This window comes from Dromaius novaehollandiae, chromosome 14, assembly GCF_036370855.1.
Source record: "Dromaius novaehollandiae isolate bDroNov1 chromosome 14, bDroNov1.hap1, whole genome shotgun sequence".
Lineage (NCBI taxonomy): Eukaryota > Metazoa > Chordata > Aves > Casuariiformes > Dromaiidae > Dromaius > Dromaius novaehollandiae.
In genome coordinates, this window is record NC_088111.1 from 18803214 (window position 1) to 18826550 (window position 23337).

Here is a 23337-nt window from a genome sequence, read left to right on the forward strand (position 1 = left end):
TAAGCCTTTATGTTAAAAGTCAAAGCACTTGGATTCTGCTCTTGCTTCCATCACTTGGCCTTTTACTTTGTACATCCTACTTTAATTTCCCCATAACATAGGAATGATGATCTATCCGTCTCTGAAGTTCTTGGACATAAATGTTATATAAATATGGGGTGCGGGGGTCTGCACCAGTAGCCAGTGAACTTTTTGGAAGGCATGATCCTGATTTCATGCAGATGTGGTACGTAATAAGGGCTGGGGGAAGTGAGATACAAATATAGACTTTATAAGCTGCTTTAACTCAACCCAGGCTATTTTTCCGTGTGGAAGTGGCTCATGAAGCACGTCTTGGGGCTAGTGCAGCTGCCTGAAGTAGGCTTCTCTGGATTTGCTGGCTGCTAGTAAAAACCTTTTGAAGCTCTGATTTCAGCTTTGCAAAGCAATTCTGAAAGGGCAGTGCTATAATTACTTTGATTTGTTCTTTTCAAGTTCTGGTGGAAAAAAAAAAATCTGGGCTGCATTCTTAGAGCTCTAAATGGAGAGGGCTGCATTTTTAGTGCACTAATTGGAATGTATTATCCCCCTGCCTGGGCTGGTAGTTTTTCGTTTTCTCAATTATTTTTGTCGGTGGCAAAATCTACATTCAGGGAGCAAGCGTGTGCAACAGCTGTTCTGTATGTAAATTAAACATTCAGACCTCTTTCTAATGCGGAATCCAGCACTTGATTGGGAAGACGACTTTCTTTAAAACAAAATACCCTCTTTTTTTTTTTTTCCACTCTCTTAAATAGATGCTGATCCCTAAAACAGGAGAAACTTTCTGGATCACTGTCAGAGGCAGAAATTTCCTCCTAGTACCTGGCCTGCAGCATGGCTCCTTAAAAGTGCTAAACAAGTTAGTCTCGCTTCTCTGCTGCAAGACCTGCCTCACGATCCTGATAGCATCAGCGTTCCTGCTTACGTGAAACTCCTGCTTGGAATATCGTTACCTTTGTGAAATTTGGAGGGGGAGGAGGAGAGGGGGCTCGCCGGTGGCGTAGAGGCATCGCTTGTCGTGGAGCCTCTGTTCATCTGAGGACCGCAACACTCCCGTGGGCTTGCTCGTTGCCTGCCTGTCTTTAGGACTAACTGGTCCCTGTGACCGAAGGGAAGCGCTTCCCTCTTGCAGAATTGCTTGGGCTCTGTTTAAAAGCTGGTGGCTTTTATCAGTATAGGCCTGTGCTGCCTATACTAAGCTGTCTCAAATGAGCATTCAGCAGACTGTCGCAGGTTATTGCGCTGGGAGGTTGATTCGGCTGTCCTGTTTCCCAGCCGAGATCTTGGGAACGCAGAGCACCCAACCGCTGTCTGCCTCTTGCCCCGAGCTGCTGAGCTCTGAGTTTCGCCATTAGCTGCGCCACCATCGCTGTTCGACCGTAGTCGGTCAGCAAAGTGTGGAGAAAGCAAACGTGCGGCTGCTGGCGGTGGTGCAGCTGCCTCCCCCTGCGCAGCCTCCTGCCTCGGGCAAGTACCCAGCACTGCCTGATGCCGGCGTGGATACCTGCAGAAGCAGGTATCTGCTGCTCTGGCCATCTGAATATCTTGTGCCCTGTGACGAGCCTAAAGACTTTGAAATAAAACACATTAGTTCTCGGAGGAGCGGCTGGTGTGTTACCCGAAGTAGCAAAGCGACCAGAGTGCTGCGTGCGTGCAGAGTCTCCGTAACGGTGCAGACCTGGGGGTGACCTGCCTCTGAGCAGCTCGAGCCTGCCGTCACCCTCAGCCTCGTTCAGCATGTGCCCCGTCAGGCTGCTTTAGCACAGAGCCCTCCCTGAGGCTCCGCTCGCATCGTCGGTTGGCGGTGGCCGTGCTCTCGGCGTTCATCTGAAATCTGACGGGCTCGGAGGGAGCGGCACTGCTTTGTCTGTCCTTGCGCGAGCGTTAGCCTTTTCTTTGGTTTCAGCTTCCCTTCAGCGGAGTAGAAAGCAGAAAAGAGCCTAGTTGCGGCCTCCCCGGTAGCTGCTTGACTGCTCACCTGTGAGGCCAGGCCTTGCATTGCTCGGCGCCACCGAGGCAAAGCGCTACCCGACAGCCGCAAAACCGAGAGGAATTTCCGGTCGGAAAGTGTGATGCTGCCTAGGTTTTAAGATTAGCCAGAGAGGCAACTCCGTGCCCGTGGTAGAGGCGATCAGCAGGCGCGGTGAGGAAGGGTCCGGCCATCTCGGATGAAAGAGGGATGAGGACGCTGCTGCCTCAGCCGGTGCTGGTAACGTAGGCTTGGCCAAGGTGGCCTAGGGAGCAGGCTCTGGAGCGCTGGGCTGTGAGATGGAGAGGTGGCTCCTTGGGGGACGTGCGGGGAGCAAACGCCCTGATGGAGGCTAGTGCAGAAGGGAAGTTCTGGTGGCATTTGAGGTGAAGGAGAAGGGTTGGGTGATGGGTGACCAGGGGGGTCCTAGCTTAGTGGTATAAGAATCTCTGCTGTAGCGTGCAGGCATGTGAGCTATACGTTGGCTGCTTGGTAGCCACTACCCATAAGCACGTGATTTTCCCCAGATAAACGGGAGGATACTCTGCATCACATTTCCGTTGTAGGGCTGACAGTGCTCCTTTGCAGTTCCTATAGAATGATTGAAGGGCTTTCAGCTCGTAGCCTGCCTTCCCCTGCAGAGCTGGTTCATGTGCTGGTACCCTTAGATTTCTCTGTTTTCAGAGATAGGTATATTTTTGGAAGAGGCTACAAAGGTGTTTGTATTCTGTTTTTGTGTGTGTCTGTGAATGTATCTTCTCCTTCTTTGGCAAAAGCCTTGATCCACACTAGTATTGGGAGAGCCCCCAGGGATTTTCCAGCTGCAGGTATCTTGCTGACTAGCAGGAAAGATTTCTTAGTTATAATATGACAGCAGCGGTTGTTTCTTCAGGGGGAAAAGTGCAAAGCAGTCGTGTAGCTGGAAGTGTTTAAAACTCAGCCAAGCACTCTGAAGAAGTGAGCAATCCAGGCAGATGAGGAGCGAGTGATAAACATGACACGAGAAATAGGAGTTTCACTGTCCGTTCTTAGGAAAAGATCTTCCTCTGCACGTGCTCTTCAGACAAAAGAGGCACTCTTCCTCCTTCTAGTAATGTTGCCAAACTTTTTCCTCATTATAAAGTGAAAACACAGTGAAAATAGGTCAGTTTTGCTCTGCTAGCCGTTGTCCCTTGCCGGACCGTATTGTTTGTGTTGCTGATGCACATATGGGTGTACTGGAATGTTTTATTAAGTCTCCTTTCCCTGTTTGTTTTGCAATGCCTGCTGTGCGCATTGCAAGCTTCCTACCACAGTCATTTAAGCTGACAGTGGACATGACACTGAAGTAGATTATATATTCTGTCCGCATATGGAAATTTGAATAGCTGGTTCACCAGATGAAATCCAAACGAAATGTGTAGCTCCGTGCAGGGCTGTTTTCACTAAAACTTGCGTAGCAGAGACAGAGGCGCTTGGATATTCCCTCGGTTATTTGATAGCCTCTGTCTGCTCAGGGCCTTTGAAAGGTGCTCTTGCTGCTTTTGGCTGTGGGCTCTGATTAATTTGAATCCTTTGTGCAGAGAGATTTCTTCTGTGTGAAGAAATCAGAGGCAAGTGCTGTTTTCTGCTAGGCACAAGTCGTCTTTACAGCCAAAGCCTGCTTTGATCCATACAGACAGCAGTCCCCAGGGGAATGCTGTAGTGTGTAAAGTTCACATGCTGGAAAGCTAAATTCTGTATATCTCATTGAACAGACAAACCCTCTGTCTTTAATAAGAGTTCTGGCCCTTTTGCCTCTCTCTGTAGCTGTTGTGTAACTGGCCAACTCTGAAGCGTTGATTAGAGTCACGAGCACAGCTCTTTCTGCAGTAAGTTCAGCAGTTGAAGTTAGACCTTTGCATGTGTTGGAACGGGATGCAGATGGCAGGTTTTCGGTTGCATGATAAGCTGCTTGTTTCTTCCTGGTCCGAAGTGGAAACTCTGTCCTGCGAGAAAGCAGGGGAGGAGGAGAAGGGAGCGGGTGTCAGGTGCTGTAATACAGCATCTTAGCACCCAGTTAACCTCCAAGCTCTGTGTGGGTGTCTCTTTGGACTGGATCTTGACTAACTGAGACCCAGGACTATGACCTTTTGGTAGCCTTTTTTTTTTTAGCATTTTTTTATTTGGGACACTTGTTCAACTTCCCCCTTCCCCAGAAGCTGACCTGTCAGATTCTGGCCCAAAATGAAAGGGGAATGTGCAGATGGAAGAGCAAGAGGCCGGTGTGCTTGCTCCACACCAGCTCCTAGCCCCTTTGAACATCCACAGAACATGACTGGCTCCCTACCTGTAAGAGGATGTGGAGCCCACGGGACATCCACCCTGGATCGCTGCCTGGAGCGATGGAAGAGTTGGTTTCTGAGTACCCTCTAAAGCTCCTGTGTGGCTCTTCCATAACTCTAGCTTGTCTTCAGTTCAGTGCGAGTTGCCATTCAGCATGTGTGGTTGTACTGAGGAAGGCAGCACCGTTGTCCACAGGCTCTTCAAAGGGCAGGCTGTCTCCCAGCTGTTCGTAACCAAAAATGGTACCTTGGGACAGCGTTGCTGTGTGCACTCTGCTTTTCCTCACGTGCTTTTCTCTGAGGAATGGGGTCTGGACAGTGTCCTGCACAACTCTGTGGCACGTTGCCTCGGTTCTTGTGCTTGGTGCTTCTCAATCAGGGGTCTTGGCATGCTTGTGGTAACAGCAACGCGTTTTTTTGACTATTTGAGGTAGCCACAGTGCCAAGTGGAGCTGAGTTAAGCAGTTCTTAAGCATGAGGAAGGCAGCAGTGAAGAAGTCTGCATGAGTTGTTGAAAACTTCCCCAATCTAGGGATGAGTGAGAAGGGGAAACACCCCTACACGTTCTTGCAGCATCTCCAGTGAGCATGGAGCAACAGCAGCTTAACTCAGCTTAGCCAGAGGCTCCCAAACAGCAGCATGCTGCCAGTGGCTTGGGAGTGACTTATGCTCGACAGGTCCCCAGAAGCAAGTCTGGGTGGCAAATGCAGAGGAGCCTGCTTGAGCCATGGGCTGAATTCCTCTGCGCAGGCTTCCCAGCTGATGGTGGAGGGGTGAGACTGGGTTGATCATTTTGGTTTGTCTCCTGTTCTGTCAAAATTGTTGTGATACGCTCATCTCTCTCATCTCCAGTTGCCTCTCATCTGCCAGTTCTCTCCTGGGTTTGGGAGGTGGAATGGTTTGGGATGGGGGAGGAAGCAGTGAGTGTGGAGTGTAAGCTCTGCTCTGTGAGAGTAAAGATGTGTCAAAGAGTTCAGAGGAGGAGGTGAGATGCATAAATCCTGAGGACAAAGTGGGGTTGCTCCTGCAGTCAGTAGTGTGGTGCCTGGCATTGCTCGTGATTCTCACAGCAGTCAGTGGTACCTGAGCAAACAAACAGGTTTAAAAAGAAAAAACATGAATGGGGGGGATCTCTGTTTGGTCCTGACCTAATAGGAAGAGTCCCACTTCTCCATCGCCCTGAGCTTCCAGGGACTGCAAGGAGGTTTTGTTAGGTCTCCCATCTGGATAGCAAGCTGGCGTGGTGCAGTCTGAAAAAACGCAGCCCAAATAACCTGATTTCAGGAAGATGCCTTTTGGCAGGAAAAGGCAAGGTAGCTTTTCTCTGATATCCTTTATTCTTAGTAGATGTTACCTTTTTCTGTCACATGTTTCCTTGCCTCTACAGAGATTCTCCACTGTTGTTTGCTGTAAGCACATAGCAGCATAGGCAGACGACAGAAGACTTGTGAATGCTGTTGGTATCAACAAGAAGAGCTGAAGACAGTTAAAGATCATTTAGATACTAGTGTGCACTTGGGCAGTGGATCCTTTGAAAGACGATCAATCTTGGTGACAATCTGGGATGATCCCTGCTTCCAGGACATTCCCCAGGCTCTTAAACTGCTGATGCTCAATGGTCTTGGAGCTGGCTGTGGACTGTAGGTCTCCAGGCGTTCAGTCTGGGTGCTGATTCCAAGTCTGATGTGCTTTCTGGCAGTGCGGAGTAGGCAGTCAAGCAGTCTGAGCCATAAAGCTCCCTTGGTTCACTTCGGGGAGTCTCCTTGATATTTTTGTCAGACTCTTCAGCTCAGAAAGTCTATTTATGTGGTTTATTTCTCTTTTCAGGCACTGTGTGAGCACCGTGTGCCAGCAGCACATGGATTCCCGATTCTTTAAAAAGGCATGCCCTTTGTGTCAAGTGACATGAATGATCTGGAGAGATATCAAAACATGCAAATTCTCTGCTGCTTTGAGAGCATTTTAATCAGTGTCTTTGGAGGGGGTATGTCTTGTTCTTAGCAGTTCCTACAACTGTTGCTTATAATCTGATTTTCCCTTAAATATTTGGTGAGAACATTATTTGACCTTACTTCTGCTAAGACTTCTCTGTGACTTCTCTCATTAGGGGCCCGTTGCTTGCTTTCGGCTCGGAGGGTGCTTCTGCTTGATGTGGGAAATTGTGCAGATGAGAAGACACTAACGTGCTTTTCATTGCCAGCCTAAAGTGAGGTGCAGGAATTTTTCCAAATACCTGCTTGAAGTGAAAAGGCTGAAAAGTGGACATGGGAAGGGTTTCTCATTAGACTGATCCTTTGTAGTTGTGTCGTGGACAAGCAGAGGTTTACACCAGTGTCATTCTACCTGTTGCTTTTAGGAACAGCGTTTCTTGCTTTCCTGGAGCAGGCTGTTGCTCTGGTGCTGCGAGTGCAGGTCCTCTGCCTTTCTGGCACTCAGCACTGGCATATTTATACCGCTTTCCCAGCACTGCTGTGGTGCCTGTTATCCAGGCCATCTCTGACCTGTGCTCTTTCTGCTGCACTTTGTTTCCAGCGTTTTCTTGACTTGCTGTCACCTTTGATAAGTCATTTTTCCTTCCCCTGCTTTCCCAGCTGCACAGGGAGAATTGTGCCTTTCTGCAGAGCTGGGAAGCTTTGAGAGCCACAAAAGGAGCTAGATACAGGCTTACTCTATTCATTGTACTTGACTTGACAACTCAGTAAATAAAACTTCACTCAATTGCCTGCTCTGTAATTCACGCATAAAAGACCTGTCATTCTGATCTCTCCCACACCATGCTTTAAATGCAAAGGATGGAGTGAGACCTTCTAGTAAAGCAGCAGAATTTCGGCATAGTTCGGAACAGTCTCTGAGGTGAAGTTTTGTCATAAATAATATAGTGCAACTGCATCGGCAGGAAGAGAAAAGTGCACAGTGTAATCCTGATCTACATCACGGCCTTCCAGAATTTAACGTGGTTCTCGTGATGCGTGATAAGCCTCGAAGACCTCTGCTGTCCGCATTCTCACTGGGTGCTGGAACTATGCTGGCTTTCCCCTCTTTATCTAGGGTTGGAGAGGAATTAATAAGTATTTATCATCTTCTGTTATCCAGGTTTATACAGCTTTGACTACAAAACGCATCCTAATCACTGTGCTTTAAGTTTCTGCATTAAACAACACTGGCCCAACTTTCTCAATGGACTGTTGCACACTGGCAACAGGCAGAGAGATGTATAGACTGGAGGGCGTATAGGTGCTGGGACCGTGTCCTTCTGCAGAGCTGGAGCAGGCAGACGTTGTAGCTGTGCTCCTTCGGACTCCGCAGAAGCCAGGTCTGAGAAGGTGCCCTGCCTTTCCATCCTGCCCAGGTGGGGAGTGCAACGACTGGGTTGCTAAAAGCGCATTCGAAGAACGAGCAAGTATACCTTGCAGCTGTAGTAGCAGAAGTGTTACAAAGAAGATCTGGGTAGCTTAAGCTCTGAAAGCAAGGTAGAAAGCATGTGTGAACAGTTACTGTATAAACACAGCAGGAGCTGCGTTCTGCTTTTAGCAGGAAGCAGAGCTGGTGCTCCCAGTCCTCAGGGAAGTGGCGACTGTGGTTGTCTCACCCTTTAGATCTCTGTGCACACGCAGATCATTTCATCACCAGGATCTTGGGTGTAATGTTTCCACAGCTGCTTTATAGTTTTAAGGCTCAGGCACATCCTCTCTAATAATCACCTCTGTTGTCCTCCAGCCTAGTCTTCTCTTCTTCATTACGTCCTGGAGTCTCTGGTGTGATGTGCCGTTCTGCAGTTCTTGACTGACTGCTAGCGACTGCCCAACTTGAGCTTTTCCCCCAGTTTCTGCTTTGCTGTGGTCCAGAATTAAGCTGCCCAGTCCTCTTGCTCCTTGCTTACAGAAACCCCTTCTGATGCAGAAAAGCTTTGTATTACCATCTCCTCCTGGTGTGCTCTGCCGTTACGTGAAGTGCAGTTAGGGCAAACAAACTCAGAGATGAGCTTTCCAACCTTCGCTTGTGTACTGGTCGGCTTTTAAGCTGTGTCTAATTTCAGAACAGCTGAATGTCCTCAAAGGTACAAAATCCTGTTCTACAAGGATTTCTTTCCATCTATGCACATTCTGGTAACTGCTGTGCTAGACAGAGCTCTGTGCTGAATCTGGCACGTCAAAGAGGTGCCTTGGTCTCCTCTGGTGTGCTGGTCTTCACAGGCCTGGCAGAAGCACTGTCCCTGTTATTCTCTGAGATGTTCCCATTGTGCCGGCTGCTTTGGAGAAATGTGATCAGCCGAATCTGAGATGCTGGTGGTCAGGGGATCCTATATGATATCCTGAGTTGAATTAAGGAGAAACTTGGCCTAGAGTTCTCGGTTCAAATGTGACACCTGTCCCTGAAGCCTGTCCCTGGGCAGCCTCGTAGATAAGAAAGGTGACAATCAAGTTTGAACAGTCAACAAGGCTTCAAGCTTGTAGCTGTTCAGTGATGTTTTCAGTGGTTGGAGGCCAGTGCTCTCCCAGTCTTGCTTTGTGAAACTCTGCTTGGGAAGTAATGGCTAGTCTGCTTAGGGGGTAATGTCCTATTACTGCTACCAGCTGTAGAAGTCTTTCTTGTAGCGCTGGAGCTAGACCTGTCTTGTCAGTGCGCTGGGGGAGGCTTGTTGTTTCTGCAGCATAAGCACATTGGGCAAGGGATCTTTCACTTTCTCTCCGGTCTGTCAACACACTCTGAACACACCGCTGGTAGCTGGTGACGCAAAGGCGCTTCGGTGGTAAAACCAGCTTCAGATGTTCCCACCCTGCCTTGCAGTTCGCTGCCTCCTCTCTTGTGCCTGAATCAACATTGTGAGAGGCTGTGCAAATCCGGATCAGAAATCACCCTCCAAAAAAGGGTGCAGGCTGCTTGATCCTGTTTTGCCACTGGAGCCCACTGTGAATTGCGCTGTACGTAGAGTGATGGTCAGCAGGAAGGGAAATGTCCGTCTTGGGGGAGACACCAGAGTGGGTTGTAAGATGGCTGGTACTGTGGTCCCATGCTCAGAGATGTCTCGCCCTGCCTGGCGGCGCTGGCCTTTCAGCGCTGGGCCTTGCGACCGTAGAAGAATTGTGACCCTGTTGTAGGTGGCTGCCGTGGAGGACGGATGAGCGTCTCTCGGGTGTTGCTAGCCCTGTGACGCCTCTGTGGAGGGCACGTGACGCCGAGAGCGCTAGGGGGTGGATTTGAATGGTCCTCGCTTGCCAGGATGATGCCATGCCAAGCTGCTTTTCTCGTTGCAGAGCTGTCCTGTGGAGGCATGGGAGAGCTCTCAACGCCACGTTGCCTTGTGTGTTGTCACTCTTAGATACTGCTCATTCTTCCTGGGTTTCCTGCAGAAAAAAAGCCTGTGTGCTGGGCTGAAAGCTGGCATTGCCCAGGCCCTGGATTTAGCGAGCTAGCCTTTGCCAGGCTGCCGCACCCCACTGTACTCCTTTGCCACCCAGTGTTTCCAGGCAGGTCAGTATGGATCCAATGAGACCTTGCCTGTCCGTGCTGCTTTCCCTTCCCTGTGCTCACCGTCTTGCCTTGACCTTTTCCCTTCCCTTTTTGTCTCCCCAGTGAATGGCTGCCAGCCTCTGCCAGCTCTGCCTCTTAGAGCTGCCACTTGTGATTCCTGAAGGGCAGACAGGCGCGAATGAATGGGAGCCTAGCAGAGAGCAATCATTTGTTACAGCAAGTTTTCTTTTATTCCCCCCTTTATTCAGATACAGCACAAAGAATCCCTCTCTGCAGTCGGAGACGGTTCATTACAAGAGAGGGGTAAGCCAGCAATTCTCCCTGCCTTCCTTCAAGATTGATTTCTCAGACTGGAAGGATGATGAGGTAAGTCTTCCCTTAGCATCTCCTTCTTTCCACAACCCCGTTGTCCCAGAAGCACAGGCATCCATTTAGTGTCACTGGCTCATGGCTGGAAGATTCCCACTCGCAGCTGCCATGGCGTGTTTTGTTGATGTGAGGCTGATAGAGCTGTGGGAAGAGCAGGTATGAACGTTGCATGGGAACTTGGCAGGTAGATGAGGCAGAGAGCGAAGAAAAACACGAAGAAGTGACTACTGATGTCACTGACCAGCTGGCATCCCAACAGCTGGCACAGGAGGGAGGCTGCAGAGATGGGCACTGGAGCTGTTCCCAGAGGACCCTGCTGCTTTTCAGCCTGGCAGTCCCTGCCAGCCAAAGAGCTTGTGGGAATAATGTGCCCCTGTCCGGTTCCTGCTGCATCTTTCCCAGTTATCCTGGGACAGAGTCCCTAGAGGTTCTGAAACTCTGTGTCTTGGTCTTTTTTTCTTTTGGCTCGTCCTCTGGAAGAGTCTTGTTCTGTTTAGGGCCATGTACTGTGTTGTTAACTATAGCAGCACAGTGCCGTGGGGGGATACTGTCGCCTCTGGGGCAGATTCACACTGATGCATTACTGCTGAATAAGGGAATGCCTTCCTTCTTTTAATTTAACCTCTAACTACAAACAGACAAAGGTTTGGTTTTAATTGAGCTCTGCGGCTTTTACTACACAGCAAGATCCGTGGAGTTGTATTAATTTTGATATCTTTCCAAAATTCCAATGGAGATATTACCTCTGCTTTTCTAGCCTCTAAACTCTGGCCCAAGGGCTTCTGCTGCATGTGGCACAGGGCAGGGGAGGTCTCGGTCTCGCCTGGCTCGGCCCAGAGTTGCTGTAAGAGATGTCTGATGCAGCGGAGTTGCTCTGTACCTGCTGCTAATTGCTTGTTCCTGTGGACCCCTCTCTCAGCTCAAAATCAATACTGTGCTCATTTCCTAACCCAAGCCCATATAAGGGTATTGTGTATGTGAAGCCTGGTAGGTAACTCTGTCTATTAAAAAAAAAAATCTTCTACGGGTTTCGAAAAGATTCAATAGCTATTGTTTTGACATTACAATTATAACTATAATCAGTGTGGTGCTTTAACAAACTCTGTGGCAATTACCATGCCCCTCCAAGAGCCTGCAGAGTCTGGTCTCCTGATGTCCCGGCTTCTCTGCCAACATATGATTTCACAAGCTCAACCTACAAAAGCCTGGAAGAGCTGCTTTTCAAACCCTTCTGTCATCTGAGAGAGATGGAAAGTAGGAGCTCAGATCCCTTTCTTCTTAAAGAATTGAGAAGCTTAGTTTTCACTTTTGTTCTTGCCAACAAGGTTTTAGCTCTTGAGTACTAAAGTCATGTCCTTTTGACAGCTTAAAGGGAGAGATGCTGTGGAAAAGTAAGCTTTTGGCTCCCTCCGCTTGATTCTGCTGTGTCCTCTGTCACATCTCTTTCATAGATGTTACTGGGAGCTCTGGTTGTAGAGAAAATGTAGAACAAGCACTGTGCTTCAGAGGAGTTTCTTCTCCCCTTTTGGCTCTGTGTACATGTAGGTTTTTTTCCTCTCAAGTCCAGTAAAATTCATATGGCTAAAGCTTCCTGATTGTCCACCCGAAATGCAGCACTCTTATCTGACAGCTGGCAGAGTGTTATCATTCAGCTGTGTACAATTAAATGCTTCGGATTGCTTTCCAGATTATTGGTGTTATCAAAAAAGATTCAGTTCATATTTTTGCTCACTGTAATACTCGCATATGATACAGTTCTTGGCTGGCTAACAGAAGGGAAAACAATATGTAGGGTTGTTATGTGGAAAAAAAACCTTTATAAAAATGCATGTTTTAACTTTGTCTTCATAATATGCTGGTTTGCTTCCAAGCTGTAGTGTAAGGCTTGCATCGAGATAGTTATTTTCAGGTCCCTAAAACTGAATGTGAAATGGAACCTGAAAAAGGCCATACATTTGGGAATGTCAAAGTTTCTATCATAAAGCAACCACAGATCTATGATGTGACTCTCCCTTCAAAGAGACAAAAAAGTAACTGTTGGCTTACAGTAATAAATCAGAGCAGGGAGCAAAGCAAAAGCATGAGCTTCTTTCAGCAAAATTTTAATCAATAGTCTTTAATGAGCTTTCTCTTTGTGGCCTGCTGGAATAGTTCAAAAATGCAAGATGGGAAATACTGGCTGAATGAATCTCCCCTAGCAAATATTGATAAGCTAAATTAGATTTTTGTTTGCTGTATTACTTTGCTGTTTTGGAAAGAGAATGGCATTCTGGTAGCTTAAAGGAAGAACAAAATATAAGACCATACAAAGGAGGAAAATTGGTATCCTTCAGGCTTGAAGGCTGGTTGAGAGAGGAGGGGCCAAGTCATGAGGTCTTCCATCACGTGCTTTCTGTTCGCAATCACATATGCCTGTCTGAACAGATACATGCGTGTACAAACTTCGTTGGGCAGCTGAGAGTTGAAGTCGTTTCTAGAAAGCGTGTGGGTGGCATGCCTCTGGGGCCATGAGACCTCTGGGTCTCATTTTTTACTGGAAAAGGGAAAATGGCCTACCTGGAGCACGCTGGTGAAATGACATCTTTTTCTCTCCTGGGGAGGGATAAGGCAAGAAAACCATGTCAGTAATTGACAAAAACACCAGAAATCCGGTCCCAGAGCTGCTTCCGCTCCTGGCATAGGACAATATTTGTAGCATTGCATTTTTCTAGTGTTTATAAGATTGCTTGGAGCTGTTGAAGTGCTGTAATGAAGTGTGCTAGAAGGTCAAGGACGTGAATTTTGTGGCATGCCAAAAGATGGAAATCAGTTTGGTGTTTCTTTAGAGAGAGTTATGTGAGCTTGAAATTTTACAGATTTTTCTCTGCATCTTCAACAATTTCATACAAGAGTTGGGGGGGGAGGGAGGGGTTGTGGTGTCGGAGGCAAAATGCGTACTGCTGTGCTGTAGCCAGTATATCCTATCATACCGAAGCAAAATTGATGGCACTAGTTATATTCTGAGAAACTTGTCCAGCTAAGAGATTTGTAGGGTATGTGAGTTAATTGAGAATTAAATACCATATAAAATCCAAACTGAGATACTTGCTTTGCTAGCCCCAGTTGCTGTTTAATGCCATCTCCATGTATATAGGTTGTCATTTCCTTTGAAAGTCGGTGTCTGAATTTTAAGTCTTCCTGCTCTATCAGGAGTTCAGAGCATTCCTTTGAAACTGGAGCTGGAGAGCCCTTCCAGAAGCTCTACTTCAGCAGGAAAATGGGGAAACCTCTGAGCTGTGGTCTTTGCTGAAATCCCACCATCTCAGAGGGCCCGTTGGCAGCAGTGCAGCCCCACCGCCTTCACGGGGAGAAGCCCTGGGCTGCTACTTGTGCGCCAAAGCCTGATAACTTGTGACTTCACTGCCATGATGTTAACGCTGTCTCAGGCGTTGTCTTCAGGCAAGCCTGGTGTGAATCGGCTAAGCTCATCTTGTTTCTCTCCTTCAGCTCAACTTCGACTTGGACCGTGGTGTGTTCCCGGTGGTCATCCGAGCGGTGGTAGACGAAGGGGACGGTAAGCAAGGCGTTGTGCTCGCTCAGGCTTTCTCCAGCTCTCGCTTTGGGGTTATGTGACTCCGTCCGGGCAGGTCTCATTCTGCAACAGCAAAAATCTTTTACTTGCAGCAGAGGCTTGGGGAGCCTTTCTGTAATAAAAATATTTCAGGAATTCACCTTAACTCCCACTTGTTAAAAAGTCCCAGCTAACCACAGACTCTTGCACAAAAAAGTACTTTTAAAGAGAGCCTCCACTTTGACAGGGAAGATGGCCTGCTAGTTAGTGTTAGAGTGGTGTTTAGGAGAGCTAAGGTTAGCTCCTGGCCTCTGCCCCTGGGGTTAGGCACAAATCAGAGCAAATGACTCCCTCTCGCTTTGGGTTTTGCACTGGCCCTGTGTAAGGCGAGGAGGGCAGTGGCCTCTTCTCCCTCTTTGAGGGTAAGCTCTCTCCGTAAAAAGTCCAGCTAACTGTAGAATTTGCCTTCCAATAGCAATGGTCAGGGAGAAAAAGAAATGGCTTTAAAATGTTCAGGCCACTGTTCAACCAAATACAGCTTTGTTCAGCAGTTCAAAGTTCTCTTGCTTATTCCAAAGGGAACTGAATGGTTACAATTAAGAGCCTTATTTTTTAATGAGAAATAATGTTGATTATTTTGAATGTGTGTTGCTCTTTTGGAGAGGAACGGCCAGTAAATGTTTCGATTGTCATTCGCCTTGCATACCATTTCCCTTTGAGAATGTGTGCTTCTGTGCTCTGTGTGGCTGCATTAATTCTGAGCAGTGAAAGGGGTACAAGAAAGTCATGTTTTCTCTAAAATTGGGGGCCATTGCGGGCAGCAAGGCCAGCATTTCAATTCTGTTTTTTGCAACTTTTGTACAAAATTTAAGAAAAATGAGAGAGGAAAAACTCCATTCTTGATTGTATTGTTTATTGCAGTCTTGTGTTCTGTTTCTTAGGTTGTAATTGTGAAAATTCCCAGAAATTTATTGCATTATTTTACAAATAGAGTGAAATACAACCAGATGAGCCAGTTTAAAATGTGACTAATAAAGCATAGAGTAACACTGAAGAAATTACTCCTGAAGTGCATCCCATTTTTAGCAATCTCAGGCACTATTAATAATATTGATAAACATTTTTCTGACCATAGATGTCAAATGTCATCCACTGTTTACTGAACTTTTGGCAATGTCTTTGTACTTCCTAATGTTGGGCAGGTCTATAAATACCAAAAATAGAACAGGAGGCAGCATGGGAAGCATACATTTATGCACATACCATACCTTCTCGTAGCCAATAGTGTGCTGTCATTTATTATAATTACACGCAAAGGCAATTACTTATAAAACCTCTCCTGGAAAGAATATTATACAAGTATTATGTACAAAAATATGTGACACTTGGGCGAGATTGGAGGAAATTGTGTATTTTTGTTTTCTGTTTTTTTTTAATTATTATTTTTTTTTAACTGGTGGTATTGGAAGGAGCCAGTCCTGTATGTTTGGAGCACCTGGAAAATTACAGCTGGCCCATAACTATTTGTGTTAAATAAAATTGAATGGCAAATTGAAATAGCAGTCAGTGACATTGGTTTGGACTGCATTCTGCCAGGCGCTGTTTGCATTCCTTGGGGAGCGTGAGGTTGTAGTGTTAGCAGTCGTCTCTTCCTGACAGCGGAGTAACTCCGAGTAAAACCCCCAGGAAGCCATCCGGAGGGAAGATGCTGTGCAGCCTGTGGTCACACAGCTGCAGCCATGCAAGCTGCTTGAATGAACAGGATATGAAGGGAGGCAATGCCTGTTATCTGTTACTTGGCTAGTAAAACTGCTGTGAGGGACTTGGATTTCATTTCTGGAGGGAGCTAGAGGAGGCTTGCTCTCGGCTGGCAGGGAGGCAGCAGATGAATCCCCTTTTCTAGCCCTCTTCTCTACATGCCATTATATTCCTGATTGCACCCTACTTGCTAAGACCCTTCCCGGGTATTCAGCAGGTCTGTAGGCTTGGAGTCTTCATCCCACATCCTGCTCTTGGCAAACCTGATCTTCACGGCAGAATCCAGTGAATGGTTCCTGCTGTTGTCTCTGCTGTTTTGGGGATCCCAAAGAAGCTGTCAAGCTCGCATCCCTTTTATGTGTCACAGGAGTCACTTCCTTCAGCTGTCACTGGCTTAGAGCTGATAATAGTCACTGTCAGCTTTTCCACGTGTGCTGGACGCAACCCTGGTGCTCGTAGGTACCGGCTGGGTGAGGTAGTTACCCACCTTTCCTTCCTTCAGTGGCTCTGCCAAGGCCTCTGTCTCCCATTTCAGTATGATGAATCTGAGCATATTGAGGCAAAAGGACTTTACCAGTTGGAGCTGAACAGAATTTGAGTCCTGAGCTGGAGGGTTTGGGATTGTACCTTGGGTTTCCCCTGTCTGGCGCCTGTGTTCCTCCATGTTTTTATTTGCTGAAGGAGCCATGAATGCAGTGCAGAAGCCTGTGGCAGCCCTTTCTGATGGCTTCTGAATTAAGAGGGAGGCCTCAAATTTGGAAGAGGGAGCACATGGTATTTCTTATTGGGGAAAACGTCAGAGAACTGGCGAGAGATGTTTCAGTGTCCAAAAATGGCATGAGAAATAAATGTTTTATAAGAGTGTAGGATTAGACTGAAACAAAGTGATAAGTACCAGGGCTGGAAGGGCTGCCAACTGCTGTTAAACCAGATGGATTTGTCCCTTGCTGTGATAAATTCAGATAATTAAAAACAGGAATTTGAGGGAGAGCAGAAGCCTATTGAAATCTCTGTATTACTTTCCCATTCCAACCTCTGAAAACAAAGTGGGATAGTGTGGAGCACCCAAGATAACCAAAACTGGTAAACGAAGGCATGTCTGTCTATGCAGGGCCCACCACGGAGTCCAGCAGGGCTCGGCTCTCACTCCGCGAGAGCGTGAGACTGTGAGCCAAACTGTTGGCAAGTAAGAAAGTTTTAAATTGCAAGAGATGAAAATAGAACAGGAGGCAGTTCAGAAAGTATAAGGGGACTAAAATTCAGCTCTTGGTGGTTTCATGCTTGTGCTGCTTTTTACTGATAAATGCCCTTTCCCCCTGCCCTAGTTGCTGCCAAATGTGAAGGGCAGGAGTGCTCTGACTCAAAGCTCGGTGAATTCTGCCGTGGGTAGTCGGGGTTGCCCACATCCTCGCTCTGATGTAGCATGCTTGAAACTACTGGCCTTGTTCAAGACTTTAAGCAAGCTGCTCTTTCTCTTTTTTCTAGTGGTGGTTGAGGTGACAGGTCATGCCCATGTTCTTCTGGCTGCATTCGAAAAGGTAAATGAGTTTTCCTTTCCCTCTGTCCATGTCATTGTGTATATAAACATTTCTTGGGTCATTAGTTTGGGAGCCTGGCCCATCCCTAGAGTTCCTAAGCCCTATCATAGTATAAATAATTGCTTGCAGCAACTCCTGTGCAGCCTGTAATTATAATTTATACCTGAGCTAGTCGGTCAGCTAATTGTAGCTGGTGTTTCCTGTGCATGGGAAGAGGGTGTGCCTCGGTGCCCGTGATGTTTGAATGTGGTGGGTGTTGACCGAGACTGCTGCTGGGCAGTTTCCAGAGCCTTATGACCTCTGCACAACCAGATCTGCTGTGTCCAGAGCCTGTTCCACCGTTGTTTGGCCTTAGCTTACACTTAGGACCAAGCCCTTTAAAACAATGAGAATACATCTTGCATAAAGACTTTGAGCTCCACTACTTTTTGGTGGCATGTTTATGTAGCTGGCCCTCAGCTGTGTGGTGATGCTAAACCCAGATGTATGCCCCAGCCTTTGAGAAAGTCTCTTCCTGTGGTAGTTGGACCCTGAAAACAGTTGCAAGATGTGCAACTGCTCCATGTTGTGTCTGGTTGTGGGAATACTGCAGACATGTGTCCGGCGCCTGTGACATTTGTAGTGACCGGCTGAGATGAAGCAAGAGATGCCGGAGCAGAGCATGTGGAAGGGAGCAGCGTCAAAGCTGTGATGTTCGAAATTCCCCCCTCCCTGGCTGGCTTCCGTTCCTGGATCTGCTCGGTTCCTGCCAGGTCCTGCTGGTGGATAACGTGGAGGGAGCGAGCTGAGTCGGCGGGCAGGGGAAGCACAGTCGGTCTCGGGGAAGCACAGTCGGTCCTAAGGAAGCCTGGCAGCCTTAGGGAAGGCTGTAGCTTTTGGAGCCGATCTGTCATCTTGCTGGGAAAGTGCTGTAGGCAGAGATCCTGTAGCCTTGCAGAAGGAAGGATCAGCCACTTCTGAGGAGAGAGGGATAAATGAGATCTCTAGGTTCCTGCATATTACAGCCTAATTTTGAAGTAATCCATGCATGTTCACCTTCCTCACCTGCAAGACTCATCTGTGATCCCCTGGCTGTAGCCATCATGACTTTTTTGGCAGTAACTGGGTTCAGCCTAGGTTCTGGATCTGATGATGCCAGTGCAGTTTGTACTTAAAAAGGAGCATGTCTAGTTGCTGTCCTCCAAGTATCCAAACTTGGTGCTGTTGCAATAAGCCCAGCCCCTGTGGTTGGGGAGCAGAGCTCTCACGTGTCCCAGCTTACTGTTCTAGCATCCTGTGGTCAGCACTTGATAATAGCACCTATAGAAATCTCTTTCCTTGAGGTATCTTCCTGTGGAGCAAGTTTAGTCCCCACAGTTGTGAAAAGTGGCACCTAGCCTGTGATTGATACCAGAAATTTCCTGGCGCATGTTAGGCTGGAGATGGTTAAGGCAGTTCTGATGTTTTCCATTTCAGTAATGCTTTCAGGCCCAGCAGCTGCAAACCCCGACCGCATCGTGATGCAGCTGAGTCTGTGGATGAAAGTAGTGCCAATCCTTGCAGAGTGGTCCAGTGCATATTAGGAATGTATTTGTATGGGGGCAGAAGTGAAGCTTTGGAAATTTCCCTGTCATGAGTTTGGAAAGTGGCTTGAACTGCTCCAGCTGTGTAAGCCTGATTTCCAGGATTATAGGTAAATTCTGTGCGCCGCGTGGAGCTCTGAGCTCTCTGGGCACACAGAGGTGAAGGCAAATGCCCCCTTAGTGTTCAGAGGACTGAACGAGCTATGCAACAAAACCGAGAAGCAACCAAAGCTGATCAGGCCATTGCATCAGTGCTGCCCAGTGTCCAGATCTGAGCTCAAGAGTTGAAAGTGCTTCGCTTCTTTTTCCAGTGCACGTGCTGTGAGAGGGAGACATTGTCCTTTGGGGCCACTTCTTGCTTCTGATCTTCCAGTTGAGTGCTTACAAACAAGATCAAAATCTTCTTTTTATTAAAGGTCACAGGGCAGAGTGACTAAAATATACTCCCTATCCTTAGAAAAACTGGAGCTTTTGAAGTGCAGGGCCATAAATCCGGAGCTGGTCTTTGCTAATCAGCACCGCTACTGATCACCAGAGCGTGCGCGGAGGACAGGCAAACCAGCAGGCCTTGGTAACTTGCTATTTATATATATCTGTAAGAACAGAATTGTAACCTTGACACTGCATGGTCTGGCCTTGCAGCTCTTCCAAAGGCAGAAACTTGGCAGTTTGTGTTTGCCTGGAAAATAGAACTGTTTTGTCTTCTGGTGTAATGATGCTGTTCCTTCCTCTGAAACTCCTCCAGCAAACAGATGTGTCTGCAACTGTTCACACCAGCAAGGCCTGCCGGAGCTTCCCCTAAATCTTACTCCCTGCTCCCAGTAGATTCTGGCAGAGGACTTGGTTTGGTTCAGTTTAGTTGGCCCTGATGGATGATGGAGAAAATGGAAATAGCACAGTATTCCTAACACCAGTTTTGACAGCAGATGTATACAGAATTGTTCTAGCTGTGCCTGCTGCCACTGAGCAGATGAGGTGCTAGGAGACGTCACTGCAGCTTGGCTCTGAGGATGGCAATGTGGAGCACGTGTGACTTGTTTCAGACTCTAGCCAGCAGACAAACTTTGTTTGTGCCTCCCTCCTTGGCTGGCAAGAGCTAACTGTTGTTCATGAATCTGTTTTACTCTTTAAATTGTGTCATCTATTTAATGCATTTCCTTTTCTTTTCCTGCTAGCACGTTGATGGCAGTTTCTCCGTGAAGCCTTTAAAGCAGAAGCAGATTGTAAGTACCTGTTCCTTCTCTACAGCTCGGTTAAAGACATTGTTGCTGTCCCACAGCTGCCTGACTGCACCTAGTGGGAAGCTTTGAGGTTAGTTCACCAAGAGCCTGGGATCTCACCTCATTTGCTTAGATACAACACAAGCAAAGGCTGGGACCTGCTGCTTAATGTTGAGGTAGATGTTGTACAGCCAGACGGGAGGGAACGCTTATGGCAGCGTGGGACTGGCAGAGCAATGGTGCAGGCCTGTCTGGGCCCTTCTGGGAGGGAAGTGCTGTGTGCAGATCCAGTCTTCCCTGTACATTCTCCTTGCTGGCACCTGATACTTGAAAACAAAAGTGGGAGAGACCCTAGACATGCTAGTTCCCTGTCTGTATAGGTGCAAGTAAGGGAGTTTTGCATAAGTGAGCTTAAGTGCTGCATGCATTAAGTAATGTGAAGCACATCTGCTCATTGGCACTGCTTGGCCTCTTCAGGTTCTGCGCTTTGTGCTGTGGAGGGGTATCTTTGCAGGCCAGTTTGACAGCCCATCTCCTACCTGGAAACTGAAAACTGCTAGCTTTCCACTTGCATGTATGTTGAGAAAGTAGGGCCTTTTCCCTGCACAAACTTCCTTTTTGTGCTGATGGTAATTTTGGAGCAGTCCCAGGAGATCTGAGTGGAGAAGTCTTTTTTCCATGTGCTGGTAAATCTGGGAGCAACCCCCAGAAGAAGGTACCAATGAGACCTTTAAGCTTATCTTGCCTGTCCCCTGCAAGTGTCCTGGGACTTGGGAAAGCAGTCACAGACACTGCCTTGCACTGAAGTTGTTGTTTATGTGTCAGATTGCACACACTTATGAGGGGAAGGGGAGGAGGGAGACTGGCAAGCAGGGGAACGTTAGGGCTCTGTAGTTGTTTTAGCTGAGCCCGTCATGCTGTACAATGAGCATAAGCTGTGCAGTGCCTTATCGAGATTGCAGTTGCATCCAATCCTGTGCAGAGAGAAATACAAAGCAAATGGAAACTGCTAAAATCGCCAAGAGTTTCAGCTTCTGGAAGGAAATCTGGCAAAGGTCCTGCTGCAAAGATCAGCTTAAAATGTCTTGGAGAGAGAGCTGAGATAAAGTAAAACGTAAGATTAAACTGGTCAAGTGGATCTGGGAGACCGCTTGATGTTCAGTACCTGACTAGCATATTCCCACCATTCCTGCATCTCTCCCTCTTGGTAGTCTTGTCATCCTTTCAATGCTGGAGCTCATCTTGTCACATCTGAGCATTCTCCCTCTCTTTGTCTAGATTCTTCCCACATCTTGCAATTACTTCACTGTAGATTGGATGCTTGACCCTTCCTATCCTTGCTGCACCGGCTTCTATCCTCGCTGTAGTATGCATAGCATGCCATGGCCTGTTTTTCATTGTTTTTCATGAATGTGCCATATTTTTGTTGTCACCTAGGAGTGATTATCAGGGACAAGTTTTGGGTTGTGCTTGGTACTGTGGAAAAGTATTTTTGCACCCTGTATTTCTCCACTCCCGTCAATGCACATTGAAGCTCACGATCTCCTTCTGTTACCCATGTGTGGTCTTTTCTGTGGCTCTCCCTCCTCTGTGCATCACTCGGTATCTAGCTTGCTGGGTTCTCTTCTCCCCATCGGGCACCTCTGCAGCATATTGTCTGGACTGTTCGCTGTTTGCCAGCACTGTTTCTTACACGTTGCCAGTTCTGGCTCCCAGTACAGCCGAGCCGATGGAGGCACTCTTCTTCATTTTCTAAAAATCGCCTTGCACTGTGACCATTGGCTGCCTTTTTTGACCAGTGTATTTACCCTGTCTGATGACCATGTTAGGATGGACAGCCCTTTCCTGATGCTGGTCTAAACTGACCACTTCAAAGCAGCAGCTGTGAATGGGTTTCAGTCTCTAGAATAGATCAGACTGCTTTCAGATAAGGCCCCTAAGCTGTCTGTGTTGGAGCTGGGCAGTTACAGAGTTGATGCTCAGAGTAGACAGGGCGGAGGGGGCAGACTTCTTGCTCTGGAGAGTTTAGAATGTTTTTTTTGTGCAGGAGAGAGCCACACGGTTCACTTCCCCTGGACTTGCCACGTCTGCACAAATCGGGGTCCCAGCACCCTGGTGCTGTGCTGCAGCTCGGGGGTGAGCTGCCCAGCTTGCCTGTTGCAGGGCGAGAGCCCGGAGAGGTGTGGGGTAAAAGGCGGATGGGAGAGGAGTGTGAAGCCTTTTGGATGATGAGCTGTGGTTTTCCCTCTGCCCGCTTAGAGCAAAGTTGCAGGACTGCAGAAGACGAGCGGGGGGAATAGGGAGGTGGTTGATATTTCTTTTCAAAGTCTGCTCCTGTGGAAATGCCTCTGGCCTCCTGCTCCAGTATTTCTGTACACAGGGAGTGTTCCTTTCTCTGAGGAAAAGGATCAGCCTGCCATGGGCCTTTAGGAAGGTGAATTGTTGGTATTTGCTAGAGCATGTTCTTCAGTCTTGACCTTTCAAGGTGGAAGTCAGAGGCCCTTCTGGCCATCTAAACTGGCTTCCTGTGTATTGCCATAGTTTTGTCTAGCTCCTGAATTTCACCCTGGAACGTGTATTGTGCTCAAAGCATTTGTCCTAGGAAGGCATCCGGTGAGGCTGCAAAGATCCCTTTCTCCCCATCCCGTACTGCAGAGTGCATTAGATGGTTGATCCCTTCACCCTTAGACGGGTGCTGTGTTTTTGGTTTAAATGTATCTGACTTCAGCTTCCAGTGATTGATGGTTTGGATTTTCTCAGCTGAATTAAAAAGCCTTTTAGGACCAAGAAGGTTGTTAGATGCTTTGATTAGATACTTGTTGAAGAACTCAGGAATAAGTTGCTGGCTCCAAGATGTGTTCCTTCTGATTCCCAGGTCAGATAAGAGCCACTGAACAGCATCAGATAATCATGAATATCAAACTGTTCAGTAATGCACTGTCTGCCTCACCAGGGCTGTCTAGGGAGCTGCAGCCCATCCTTCAGGCTTGCTCATGTCCTGTGAGAGCAGTGTTAACTGTCACAGCCAGAGCTTTATCCTGGTGCTTGTGGCGAGTTGCTTGTCGCTCCAACCTGACCTCTGTTCTGAGCCTTGTGTGTTCCAGCTTTCCCTGCGCTCCTCCTTCCTTGGTGCTGAATTGGCTATATTGCAGCACGATCTCCTGGCTAACTGGTAGGTCCAGATCCCCCAAGTATTCTTTATATAGACAGAGACTGTTCCAAAAAAGAGCCGACAGAGTGTGCGAAGGGTTCGGGATGGGAACATCCAGAAGCGCCGTGACCGCAGAGAGAGCTGGTGCGCTGTGCTGGAGAAGGCTGCCCGAGGGAGCAGAGCGCTGTGATGCCAGCAGTATCTTTTTCACATTTTCTTCTGATCAGAGAGAAATGTTGTATTCGTGAGCTGACAAGAAGCAGCTCGTTTTTATTGCCTTTCTTTTTTTTCTTTTTTTTTTTTTAATGACAGTGCTGACATGGCTGTGAACTCTCTCAGTCGGCGTTGGTTAGTGCGCGTGCTTGTGTACGGTTCTCCATTTAGTACCCTGGACTTCCAGCACGAGGGTCCTCCATTTGGGAGG

The 23337-nt window shown here is 47.7% G+C and overlaps 1 protein-coding gene across 4 annotated transcripts in view; it reads left to right on the plus strand.

Annotated features, from left to right (window-relative positions):
* MGRN1 (mahogunin ring finger 1) overlaps positions 1-23337 on the plus strand; it is a 59096-nt gene that overhangs the window by 19295 nt on the left and 16464 nt on the right. For all 4 annotated transcript variants that reach the window (XM_064520556.1, XM_064520554.1, XM_064520555.1 and 1 more), the window contains exons 5-8: positions 10014-10131; positions 13621-13687; positions 16928-16980; positions 19718-19765. In XM_064520556.1, coding sequence (XP_064376626.1) covers positions 10014-10131; positions 13621-13687; positions 16928-16980; positions 19718-19765 — 286 coding nt within the window. The remainder of the gene's footprint in view (positions 1-10013; positions 10132-13620; positions 13688-16927; positions 16981-19717; positions 19766-23337) is intronic.